A 13,009-nucleotide genomic window follows, 5' to 3' on the forward strand; every position below is an offset into this window, starting at 1 on the left:
CGATATCCCGATGAGAAGACAGTTTCAGACACTCATCACAAACCACAGGCTTTATATGCGTCTCAGACCTTTAAATGATGAGAGCGAGCTTGAGTAATTTACTGGAAGAATTGTTCTATATTATTATTAATTCGTATCTTGTTCAGTTGATTTTCGCTAAGAAACATGTGATTATAAGCCTTTTTGGAGAAAATCAAAACTTTTTCGCCGCCATGTTGTTAGGCTATACGGAGTCTGTATTCCAACTACGACTTGGATCAACCAACGTTGTCTTTAACAACGCGCGACCGTTCAGTGTTAGTTTCTTTCACACGCAATGCCACGTCTGTCTATTTCGTCGGCCGAGCCACCCTCTCCACAGTAGACGCCTGTTATTATAAACGTTGTGGGGAGCTTGAAACTAGCGGAGGTAAGACTAGGCAGCAGCGACATAAACTGCGACACAAAACACACGTAGGTTAGTTTAACGATCTGTAGCCAGTTGCGAATGTGATTGCCAGTAGACAGGCCGCGGCTGATGGCTCTGTCTTGTTACTGTTTTAAAAACGGCACAAACCGGTGACGGTGTTAACACTAAACCGATCATAAGCAAAACGTTTTCTTCTATCTGATCATATAGATAGAGAAACACCGCAAAAAAAAATGGCCACGAGTCTTCGGCTTAGCGCAATACTATGTCAGTCAGAGTAGGAGTTGAAAAGGAGGATTACAGAGCTGTAGATTGATTGAGTGAACAGGAACTTGTTGAAAGTACCAATCGACTACTAGAAACTATCGAATTGCATGTGTTAGGCGTTCGCGCCGTATGTTTTTGCGATTCAAAGGTGAGCCAAAGTGAGCTAAATTCGCGAGTTTGTTGTGTGTTTCGTTCGAATCATGCTTTTTCACGGGATGATGAGTTTTCTGGTGTCGATATTCGTGTTTACGATAAACACGCCAGCCCGATAGACGGGATGGTAAACAGAAGTTTACAATGTCAGCAAGTAGCAAGGTTGTATTATGTTATTTCAATACAATTGCGGTACAGAATGGAAATGTTCAGGTGTTTCCAGAGTGTGATATTATAAGCATATAAGTGATTCCATGACGGGAGTCAGCCATTTGCCGGCGGTACTGGACATAAAGCTCTGACAACTTTCAGATTTTGGAGTAAGAATGCAGAGTTTGACCAATTGATATATCTGTTATAGCAGCTATAGTAACATTAACCAGTATAAGGAATATTTTCAATGGGCTCTATGTTTCAAATAGATATACCACTGCGTCACGTCAAACCGCCAGCAGAATCTTGTGGTGTCTACAAATATAAGTAAAAAGTGATTTTTTTTATAACTTTATACCGTACCTTTAATGAGGAGAAGTTACGCGATTCTCTTATTTGTCCCTGTGAACGCTTTCATATTGGAAGGCTCATTCATTGCTTCTTACGGCCAATTTAATTATTTTTTCTTTTGTTTTAGCATGATGGCGTAAAAAGCTAGGGGCAGTTTTTGTTCGATATTCCATTTTAGGGATTTGATTCGGACTTACAAATGTATTGTATGTACAGAAAAAATGGTTGAAGCAGCAAAATGCTGATGGCCAAAGAGTGTGCACTGAAAATATTAGAACGCTATGCACATCTGTTTTTTTAATGATACAATGCGTGTAGCTACGGTGTATTTACCAATGAAGTTGTCCAACTCTAGTTCAATAGTCTCGTTACTTCGTACGCCGTTCTGTAGATATTTAAATAATCATTCGTTCATTTAAATAGAACCATTTATTTACGTATTATTTGTATGTTAGATTAAATAAATGGGAAAGGAAGGGTGATCTAACTGGTACCATTTAATAGTTTGAAACGCATATTAGGAAACAATTTCTAAGGCGAAAACGGCAAAGCGCTCAGTTAATTAAAATAGCTATCTTAGATATAAATGTACTTAAAGAACAGAACTTTACTAAGTAATAGATACTTTTATTACGCGTGATCACGTATACTCTTAACACAACATTATTACGCTAAGACCCTTCTAAGGTGATGGTCCTATAAGTAGAGATCAAAGTCATCATCTTATGAAAGGCAAGAACGTTTTTGCTTACCAGAGTTTTTCAATAGTAAGCTTATCCACACAGCAATAGAGGTGCGAAAACTCTTCGATTTAAAATAATGGATGTATGTTTAATAGGCAGATAATGAATAATTAAATAGACGACAGTTTATTAGGACTAGGACTTCTGAGCGAAGATATAATAATATAAGATCTGAAGCCTGTATCACTACAATCAAGTATATGATGGCTGCAGGGAGGAACTATTTCATTGCCTACTTCTAAGTTGAGTCTGCCTGTAGAGTTATTGTCGCTAGGTGTCGAAACTTAGGACTGAGCCAATTGACATACAACGTGTTTGTTACGCAATTTCATATATAGGTGCGTGAAGACCTGTAAATCATGTTGATTAAAGCCTTCTTGCGAGTCTTCCCCGCACGACTTGCTCCCATGCTAGCAACAGTTTGTAGGCCAAGGGCGCCTCAAAGCAATCAACAACGATACGCGTCACAGTTCCGCTTCACGCTCGATCACCCCAAGCTATCTACAGAGCAGCGGCAATTCTACGAAGAAAATGGCTACATGATCGTCAAGGGGATGTTCGATCCTCAAGATCTGCAAAAGTTCGCCAAACGTTTCGACGACATTGCCAGCGGCAAAGTGAAGATCCCCGGTCTCACCATCATGAGAGACATCACCGTCAAGAATGCTAAAAATCAGGACAAGTATGTCGTCAACAAGTTGCAGGACCTCTTTTTCGACGAAGAGCTCTGGGAGTATTGCACATGCCCTCGAGTGCTGGACTGGGTTGAGGCATTTGTTGGGAAGGACCAGATGGCCGTACATACGATGCTGATCAACAAGCCACCAGATACGGGGGCGTTGACATCTCGCCATCCGCTGCACCAAGACTTGCACTATTTTCCATTCCGACCAGCAGACCGCGTCGTCTGTGCGTGGACTGCAATCGAGCGCGTTAATCGGGAAAATGGTTGTTTGGTGGGAATTCCAGGCTCGCATAAGGGACTCCTGTTGGAACACGTATATCCTGAATGGGAGGCTGGTGTTAACAAAGGTTATTATGGAATCAAAAATTATAATGAGGTGAGCGTAATAAATATTGGTTCTACAGAGCTAGAAATTTAATTCAACACGTCTGCAATTAAGAGCTGAAATAGGAATTTCTGTAATATATGAATCGTAACTGAGTGGAAGCGAGTACAAATGTTTTAACTCAAAAAAATCATTTTAACTCTATATAAGTTAGGTTTAAAAAGTTCTGAGGGACAACCTCAGCGAAGTTACAAACGCGGCTTTGTTTTAAGGGAAAAGGGAAAGAGCAAGTTTTCACAGCGAATTCACATTGCTCATCAAACTTTCAAATGTATTCTTCCTTTGATTCATTCCTATGCCGTGGGTTACAGTTTATAGATGATCGTGTACATTTTGAGATGGAGGCCGGGGATATGATATTGTTCCATCCGCTCCTTATCCACGGATCCGGCGCCAACCGTTCAAAAGGTACGCAGAATTTAGGCGTCTTGCCTGAAAGTAACTATTACTTACTCCTGTCCCCTTCCCTGAATCGCAGAGAGAGCGTAAGCTTAAGCAGCGCAAAAAGTGATGATTAACATGAACAGGTTGGTTAGATTTTTTTGTTCATGTTAACCAAATTTTACTTATCGGTTATTATTTTACTTATAGTTTATTGCTCGATTTATGTTATCGGTCTTATTAGACAAAAACAACTTACACACAAAGCGATCCTAGTTCAATCTGTTTATACAGCCTGTCATTGTACCGTTATGTTCCTGTCTCTTTAAGGATTCCGAAAGGCGATCTCATGTCACTACGTCGCATCGAAGTGTAGATACATCGATGTGGCAGGCACTAGTCAAGAGAATATTGCGAAGGAAGTCCTTAAGATAGTTGAGAAGCGAGGGATCCCTATCTTCGATTACAGGTGCGAAAGATGGACAGGATGCAAATGGTAGCGACTTCCTCTGTGGATTATGTTAATCTATGGTTACCATGCCGGTTGCTGTACATATGTTGTCTACTAATGATGGGGTCAGCTCGAAGAGCCGAGCTCTAGCCAGTTTATATAGGTACACCGCGCCTGACTGGATATTGAAACGGGCTAAATATCGATCATGCCAACGTAACTGTCGTACGAATTTCAGTTAGTGGAATCGGATTGTACGGTCGTTTAATAGAGACTATTGATGATATGATGTGCCTACGATAGAGCTTCTGGAAGCAATTTAAGTGGTAATATCAGTAAAATTTCCTTGAGTTTATCTTGAATAGTATTTGTATTGAATGACGCTTTGCTGATGCCGCATTTGTTTTTATTTCGGGATTCAGCACACTTTTGTTTATGCTATTTTCTGATGTCTTGTCTTCCGTCCTCGTCTAATGCATCGTCTTTTTTCCAGAGACGTTTGGCGTTACCGAGCCCAGTTGGTACGCGGTGAACGGTTCAACCTCTAAACTATGTCCGCTTTAGCCTTCCCTGGCGTTTCGCTATACTTTCGTGATGCGGCGGTTCTGTCTGCGCAAACGCAACGGGAAGGAGATGTGTTTTCCACGGAAGACCGGCCGAAACCGACTTGCAGCAATAGAATAAGGGGCCCATACCCATTTACTCGGTACGACCTCAACTGCATCGGCCACGACGGTACGGTAGAAAAGCAAACGCAATAGAAACACCGAACAGGAAGTAAGATAAGACTTTTTACGCGGGTTCGCTGCTTCCTCTGGCGTCCGGCATTGGCCGTGTTGCCTGCATTGGCCCCTAGTCCTCCCAGCCCTTGGATTCCACTCCGAAGACTGGGGAGAGCTTCCTCAATAGTTACCATTCTCTTCACTATTCTATAACTTGTCCGACACAGCTCAAGCGGTCCATGTGTTTACCTTGCCCTCCCTAAGGACCGCTTCGGTCTGCCTACTCTCATAGCCCTTGGCTAGTTGCTACAACAGCTGGGATATGCCTGCTACTAGCTACCGCTGGCAGGATACACGGCAATCGTCCCGCTAGTTGTTGCTCGTTCGCCGCGACATGAAGTATCATAATTAGCAGAAACCAGTAGCACCTTTCATCATTCGCATCATAAGCCAAAAAGTCATCTCGGATACTCGAAGCCAGAGCTTCGAATATCCGACAGATAAATAGAGAGTTGTTTTTCGCGTTCGGGAAGACGAAAGCCGATTCTGGGTTCAATGGCCAGACAGTCCGGGATGAAATGACCCTCTGATCCAAAGCGCTCAAACCAGTGCTGTGTAGCAGTCACGCGTACTATGGATAGCCGCAGCGGTGGCTTTGCCGGTCTAGTCGCTAACGGGACCAGCGCGATCTGGTTAAAGAGAAAGTCATCTGAAACACGGACGCCATTAGCTGCTGCTGTTGTTAGTACCAGCCCCCACGGGCATCGCGACGTGGCCCAAAGCGCAAGACAACTTCATCTATGAGAGAGTCAGCATAAAAGCCTGTTCGATTTAGAGCAGAGCTCTCTGTTACAACGATCAATAAACTCCAGAGCGGTTACCATTTCTACGGCTAGTACAACCAAAGGACGGGTAGAAGCCGCTGCTATGGCTGCTACTGTCCTGACCGTCGTCACTGCCACCGCTGCTGAATCAACTGTTTCAACTGTTTTTATCTGGCCAACGTAACCACAGAGACGTGGTCGCTGCGGCGTTTATCAGCAACGCTAGCAGAAGAATGATAAGAAACTAGGTCCGGTTCGGTTGGGAGTTTTGAGGGGCTGTGGGAAGTCCTGGCGCGACAGGCAGAGGGTCGGAACTGGCGAGGTTAACTGGCTGGCTCCCGGCTCAGACAGAACACCGAAGCCACTGCCGCCGAAGGGACATAGTAGTTGTACTTGGAAAAGAAGGAAAAAAGCTTATCAGTGCTGAGATGATACCGGAGCCGGATGAAATCGGACGAGAAGGGTAGTTATCGTTTTTAGAGAGGAAGGAAGAAACATGTTGGGGGCAAACCATTGCGATAAAGGGTAATTGGGGTTGCTATTGCTGGTTCTGCTGCTGTTATTGCCGTTGCAGCGGAACGAGAAATTTTCACGTCTTTATAATGGTGGCGGAAATCACTACGATCCTGGTGATGAACCCGTGTTGTGTTAGGGCGGATTGACATAGTGCTGGTTATGATGGTGACGTCTGTGTTTATTTTTCTACTTTTGAACGCGAGCATCAGTAGAAGCAATTAGTCTGTCGAGATAGATGCATCGTACATAAATCTGCGTGAGACGTGTCTGCTAGTCGACCTGTGTGAATTGGTTGTTATGGAAGCTACTGGAAATAGCGCGGCATAGAATCGAACGAGTCTTAGGGAAAATCAGCTGGTAGCATGGTGTACGATTTTGGCCTAGATTGCTAGTGAGAGTCTGACGCCTTATTTCTATAAAAGCGAGAATCCGAGGTTTCACGAAAGAAGGAAGCGCTATGAAAGTTAGGGTGCCTGACCAAATACAAAGGTAATTGTTAGTAGCGCTAATGCTCTTTTGCCACTCTTTGTGACGTTGTCTATGAAATAATGAAGTAATGACCGTTTATAGAGATAGTCTCATTAAGTGAAGTCTCGTTTGAGATGCTAACACTAACCTTTTGCATATTTTTCTCACAATTTTTTATATAAGTCCTTTGATATATAGATAATACAACAAAGATGATGAAAAAAACAAGGATATAATGAAAAGCCTCGAACTATCAACCTAATAAAGCAACCTTTTCTGTGGTGAAAGTATGGACGAATATTGAACGCACGTATAAAACATGTAGATGCATACGTTACTGAAAAGATTCTATGGGTTGACGACGATTTTGACAAGTGAGCATATCGTTATGTGAATTTTAATTGTGAGATGGAACATTTAGGAAGGAGCGATGATGATCATTTTAGTATTTTACCGTTTAATTTTAATTAGATTAGAATTAACAAGATGGATTTTGGAACTAAAACTAATGTTACCAATACAACACACCAAAATAAATATCTGAATCCGTGTTTTTAATTAAAATTATCTACTTTTTATTCAAAATGTTTTTACTTCGATGAATTTAATTTGATGGAATAAAACGAAATCTGTTATACCCCAATGTATAGATACCTAAGATGCGTATCCTAATGCTTTTCGTATAGTCCTCAATATAAAGCAACAGAAACACACTCGCGCCAAGGTATTTACCTATATCTGCTACCAAGTGTTTATTTTCTCTTCGCTAATAACAAAGTTCTCTTTTTTTTTGCGTGAATCGGCAGTACTGTCCCTATCATTGTATTCAAGCCTAGGTTTTTTTTATATTATCTAACTCTCCCTCCCCTCTCCCCTCACCAAAAAAAAAAACTCAATACGCAGGAACTCAAAAGCCTTGTTTGCGCACCTGAGCTCGATTTTGCCGTCGCATTAGCGCCAACCGCGGGAAGATTTTATCAGTAGATGGAATTGATAATACCATGGTTAAATCATGGTGAAGGGCAAAATCGCCGGTCTCATCGCATTCGTTTGCGATGAGACCAAAGACATGATGTCAAAAGATCGAGACCACGATTCTTGCCGAGAAAGCTTCCGCTACGGGATTGTGATTGAATTGAATTTTCGGTCAAAGAATTCCTTACTAACTCATTATCCTTTGCATCAACAATAGAATAACAGCCAATCCACGAGGTAGATGAGCATCAAAGGTCTTTCCATAACACTATGAATACAACTGGCCAAATACGGCAACGAACAGTGTGGTGCGGTTTGGTGTTTGTGTCATGTTTATGTTTATGCAAATGTCAGGACTTAGGACGGCGTTATAGCTTTGGAGGAAGCCAATCTGTGCACGTTGCTGTTGCTGCTGCGAGGTAGGTGATACCGCAAGCCATGCCTATTTCGTCTTTGCTACCGATGACCTACCAGTGCCATATGGGCAACGAGATTTGGCAAAGCGTTGATTGCCTAGCTAGTCTAGAGAACCAAGCAACCCTTAGCAACTGTGCCCGGAAATACGTGTGAAGGTCCCGCTGGCAGAAAACAGGGATCGAAAGGGGAATGGTGGTAGGGCAGTAGTATGTTGGCTGTGACGAAACTCAAGTTTATACTACCCTATGCTGGGGTGTCGTTAAGGATGTCAGGAGGGCCAGTCGTTTGAGGGAGCAAACCGTTCGGTAACGGTTGGGAATAGCGTGGCTCAATGTAGTTTTGCTCGAGAGAAAGCGCAGGAGAGAGCGAGGGAGAAAGAGGGGGGTAAGAGATAGAGGGAAAGAAAGAAAAGGTCGTAGTGAACGTAGTTCTCGAGTCTATTGGAAGCTCGGGAATTGCGCTAATTTATGGAACGTCGTCATAAGCATATTTTATTCCTTTATTCCTTGCGTCTCCCGGCGCTACCTCTGACACGGGTCGAAAGACTGGCCGACAAGCTGCCAGCCATTATAGTTACTACGGGACGGCAAAAGCCAGCGGGGGCAACACATGGAGCCGGTCGCCATTTCGCGCCGCACGCTTAGTTTCGTTGCAAACGACTAACCACCCTCCAGAAGAGCTTGAGAGCAAGACGAAGTGCTAAAGGGGATAATCTGGGGTAGTAACAGGGAACAGAGACAGGATGGCGGGAGGATAATGCTAGAAGTCTTGCCTTTCACCAGCAGAGAGCTGCTATCGTATTCGTCATGCAAATGAGAATAAGTGCTGCACACGGCAGGCACCGAGACTACTCTGTTCAGCCACAACGGCAGAAGTATGTTCGTGTGTATAGTACAACGAACGAAGCATCTATCATGGAATGATGGGAAACAGAAAAGCTTGCCTGCTTCGTCTTGCCTTTTATCACCTCGTGGCTCTCGCCTAGTTTTGCTTTTTACCCCGCAGCCCCCGTTCCTGCTGAGGCGACAGAGCAGCAGCAGCAAAGGCTGGTTGGCGATGGTGGTATTGGTGAGGGCGGCAACTGCAAATAGGCACCCGCTAGCAGCAAGGCTAGCGGTAATACCGGGGTACAGGGGCGGGGGGTAGGAGGGCACAGAACTAGTTGTACAACAACTCTTGACAACAGAGGCTACTGCTAGGTTTACAGCCAACTGAAAAAGAAAACGATTGCCAAAGAGAGAACCGGTGTCTTTTGAGCTGCTGTGCTCAAAGCGGGTCCAACTTGCCGCCAAAGAGTTAGTCTACTGCCGACTTTTAACGTGTAAGCAAAATGTGGCCGAGCAAACAGATGACCAACATCTCCACCTAGCTGCGTTGCCGACATGCGTTGACTACGTAGTTAGATGGGGTCTTCTATCTTCCCATATAGCAATAGCAGCAAGCGGCAACGGCAGAGAGACCCGGTAACCGTTCGAGAGGTCCCTTCATGGCTAAATACGGCAGGAATACGAAGCAAGGCCAGTGAACGCGGTAGATATCAAGCGGAAATCCAGCTGAGGTGAACCAGCTAGAGATAGGTGAGAGAGAGGAAATAGGATAAAAAGGAGAGAGCAACGTACGAGATAAACGAGAAGAGTGAGGCAGAACTCTAGACAGTAGATCTAGATCGACTCACTTGCTCTCTCAGATTTCGTGGTAGAGTTTACGTTGTTAGACCCAGTCCGTCCGATGGCTGACGTGGCGAGGCTGCAATCTCCGCCGCAAGTTTGAAAGACCCAAAGTTAGTCATCAAAAATCTGCCGCTACTACTACTGCTGTGGCCAACCGGCGCTGCTGGCGATGGTTGTCCTAACTAAGACTGAGTCTTGGTTAGTGGCGGGCCAGCTAGCCGGCTAACTAGCCTGCCTGCCTCCCTCTCTCCTTCCATCGGTGGACTGAAAAGTAGGATGTAGTAGTTGGACGTCGACGCGGTCAACGGAGCCGCTTAGTCGACGAGCTAAGCTCTTCCACAAATGACTAAGTGACCCATACATATGCAAATAGACTCGCTGCCTGATGGTGAGTATGTGTGCTTGTCCGTCCACGGTTCGTCCTCCCGTATGCCAGCAGACAGCGGCTTCCACGATCCCAGGACCCTACCGCCCTCCAGTCGATTCTGCTTAAGCCGACCTTTGGCACTGGTGAGCTGTTTGGTTAGCAGGCGTCGTACTGATGATGCTGCTCGCAGTCTGGCTCATTGCAGCCGTAGCAACAGCAGCTCGGCTATAGCGTCAGCTTCTGCTATTAGGCTTAATTGATATGGATTCACTTAGTGAACGAACACCACTAAGTTTCTTTCTCTCATTTGCTGTTGGTGATGCTGGTAGCCGCTCTCGTTCGATCTCTGTTTCTCTTTTTTTTTCTGCGCCGATTTCCAGGACACTCGCTGAGCACAGCTCAGTGGGAAAAGCTTTTTCCTTTATTTTCCTATAGACCGATCGTGCGAGCGGCGAGCGGAACGCCTAAAATAGCGCCTACAACAATCAACTAGTTGAAGTGCCCGACTTTCCTATTCCATCTGAACCCGTGTATTCGTAAGGTGATGGCAAAGCCATACCACTAATTCCCTTAACATTGTCCCTGACGCTGCGACAGTCTCGCTTCAATTCGACAGAGCTTTCAAGCTTTTTTTCCAGTTTTTCTCCAGTTTTTTCCAGTGCTTCTTGTTCTACGTCTGCTATCGTCGTTAGGATTTCTATCAGACAGTTGGCTCTCAGTACGGAACGAATTCTATCTATACTTAAGTTCGAACCTAGACCACAACCTCTTCCTAGAAATCACAAGGGGGAGAGTAAGGGGCCTCCTGTGCCTAAGATGCAGCTGTAAAACATGTTTCGCAGATTGCATAGATACGGCATAACAAAATGAAACGTCATCCGGTGGCTGCCTTTAAATGATGTAATACTATGCGGACAAGATCCAGAAATCAGAGATGGGCAGTAACAGAGGCCTTGACCTCATCCACGTAAAGCTCACACCCGTTGACGAGGTTTGCAACACACAACTGCTGTGTACCAAGCAGACAAGCCGCAAGCGGAATGTGCGGAGAAACGGAACGAGAAAGCGACAAAGTCAGCAAAGCACAGCTATCACGCACATTACCCCCCACCATTCGCACGCTCAGTAACCGCCCGCGTCCCAACGGAGATGGAAATAACAACCTTTCTCATCTTTTGCGTTCCACGTACACGCTCATGGCGTACTGTTTTACGTGTTCCTTTTGCACTGCTTGTCGACTGTTGCCGTTCGCTTTGGCTTCTGGTTGACGGTGGACTGGTCGGTTAGCTACGATGACTACGTCGACGCGCTGAGGGATTTCACAGCCAGTGCGTTCGGTTGCACTTTGGACCACTTCCGGCGTTAACTAGACAATGCATCTTTCCCGCTTTTATCCCCTACGGTTTCCCACTTCCCCACATCTCCAAGGCGTGCTCGTATGGTTCACCGACCGGCAGACCCATTTCGCTTGCTCTTTCATCGCTGTTATTTGGACGCATAGACCGTGGCTATCGTAGAAGCGTCGGTTCGCTTTTGTCCCGAGGTCTCTTAATGCGTATAGCGTCTCTTAGTTGCCATGCTAGTGCGTTAAGTTATGGTAAGGGACTAGTATCCCTAAAGGGGCGTACGTATGAAGGGATAACAGTGGTGGACAAACTCATCGGATGGGTTTGCTGCCGCTGCCGCTTCTGCTTTCGTTTCGTATGTTCAGATAAGCCAACTCAGGCGTTCGTTACCGTTACTGTTTTTATCGGTCGAAGTAGTAAACATGCGAACTACCAGCAAACGAGCGGGCGCACTAAGAAGCCGAAGCACCAAAACGGAACTTTTGACGTTTTTTTACCCCGTGCTGATCCTCACAATTATAGTCCGAAGACCTACCCAATCTCTTATCCCATTTTGGCTCCCCACAGAGCCCTAGCAGCAAGTCGCCTTCTTTCCACAGACCAGCAACAGATTTTGGCGAAGAACTAGTAGCCGTCGCCATGTCCACCATCGACTACATTGTTCTTATATAGTAGAGTTCTGCGTAAGCCCAGCGGACCGTGTTCGAGACGGTGATAATGATGGTATTTTGTTAGTTTTCTTCTATGACTAAATTACTGTACAACGATTGCGCAACAACATAGCAAAAACGTCCAAAGAGGGAGCCAACCCAATAGGCTTACGTAAATTTAGCATTTCTCATGGTGGCTTCTGTGTTAGATTGTCTGTATGTTAGAAATAGCAACTGTAAGCGGAGGTGTCGACAACGATGGCGGGACCGTAGCTTTCACTACGACTCTTGCTATTTTGGTTACTGGGGCGGCATCGAATGCTGGTTGAGGTTGCACGCGCACCATGTAAGCTACAGCCCAAGGTGAAGCAAATAAGTAGAGACTGGCGGGAAACCAAAGGAAAGCGAAGCCGCCCGAAGAGACCCCTACCACTGCGATCATACAAGACTCAGGTGGAGCCTTCGACGTGAGCAGCGTGCCAAGGTCGCTGCCACTCAGAATTCCCAAGGTCCTAATAACTGGTACTTCTGCTGCCGTTGCAGCGTTGAATCCTACCGGATTTCGTCTTTCGGGCCTTTTGGCGATTCAAAGGTTTCCCGCGAGCATTAGCTTTAGCAACAGTAACAACTCTTTCAGACTCGTTTTTACAGCCACTATTTTATGCTTTCTGGTGCTAACGTAGTTCACCTCAAACGTTGCATAGTTTTGCCTGGTAGTCACCTAGGAGTCTCGTACTTCTTCTTTTTCTAGCCCCACCTTTTTCGCTCTGGATAAAAGACCATAAGAGAAACACACAAGAAAGAAACTAGATAGAGCTGAGCTATGCCCACCTTATTTCTTCATGTCTGTGCCAGCTGGGGCAAATAGAGCGACAACGCTCAGGCGTCGCTCGTCTTTAGTGACTTTCCTTACACAGAGTGAAGCAGCGATGACACTAGGGGAAAACACGGGTTTGGCGGCAACTACAGCTGTAGCAAGTACGACGGGTGCGGCCGTCGATACAAGCAGGATAGTATAAAAAGTTGCCGATTGTTGCGGCCCTGGCATGGCCGTCATCAGCACTGCCACCCAAAGG

The 13,009-nt window shown here is 45.3% G+C and overlaps 1 protein-coding gene across 6 annotated transcripts; it reads left to right on the plus strand.

The window, feature by feature from the left end:
- Window positions 1-270: 270 nt before the first annotated feature.
- On the plus strand, window positions 271-7,072 carry LOC111249841 (phytanoyl-CoA dioxygenase, peroxisomal-like). Of its 6 annotated transcripts, XR_002673102.2 has the most exons (6): window positions 464-824; window positions 2,415-3,137; window positions 3,458-3,554; window positions 3,858-3,996; window positions 4,217-4,304; window positions 4,472-7,072. XR_002673102.2 is itself a non-coding variant. In XM_022804237.2 (5 exons), exons 2-5 carry the CDS (start codon window positions 2,436-2,438, stop codon window positions 4,524-4,526), a joined length of 993 nt encoding a protein of 330 aa, XP_022659972.1. In that variant the 5' UTR covers window positions 271-409; window positions 2,415-2,435; the 3' UTR covers window positions 4,527-7,072. The 6 variants fall into 6 exon arrangements, 5 of the variants coding, with proteins under 5 accessions (XP_022659972.1, XP_022659971.1, XP_086842180.1 ...); XM_022804237.2 differs by lacking the exons at window positions 464-824; window positions 4,217-4,304 and adding an exon at window positions 271-409; XM_022804236.2 differs by lacking the exons at window positions 464-824; window positions 4,217-4,304 and adding an exon at window positions 403-457.
- The last annotated feature ends 5,937 nt before the right edge of the window (window positions 7,073-13,009 follow it).

The sequence above is a fragment of the Varroa destructor genome, unplaced genomic scaffold (genome assembly GCF_002443255.2).
Source record: "Varroa destructor unplaced genomic scaffold, Vdes_3.0 BEIS01000004.1, whole genome shotgun sequence".
In the NCBI taxonomy this organism is placed as follows: Eukaryota; Metazoa; Arthropoda; class Arachnida; order Mesostigmata; family Varroidae; genus Varroa; species Varroa destructor.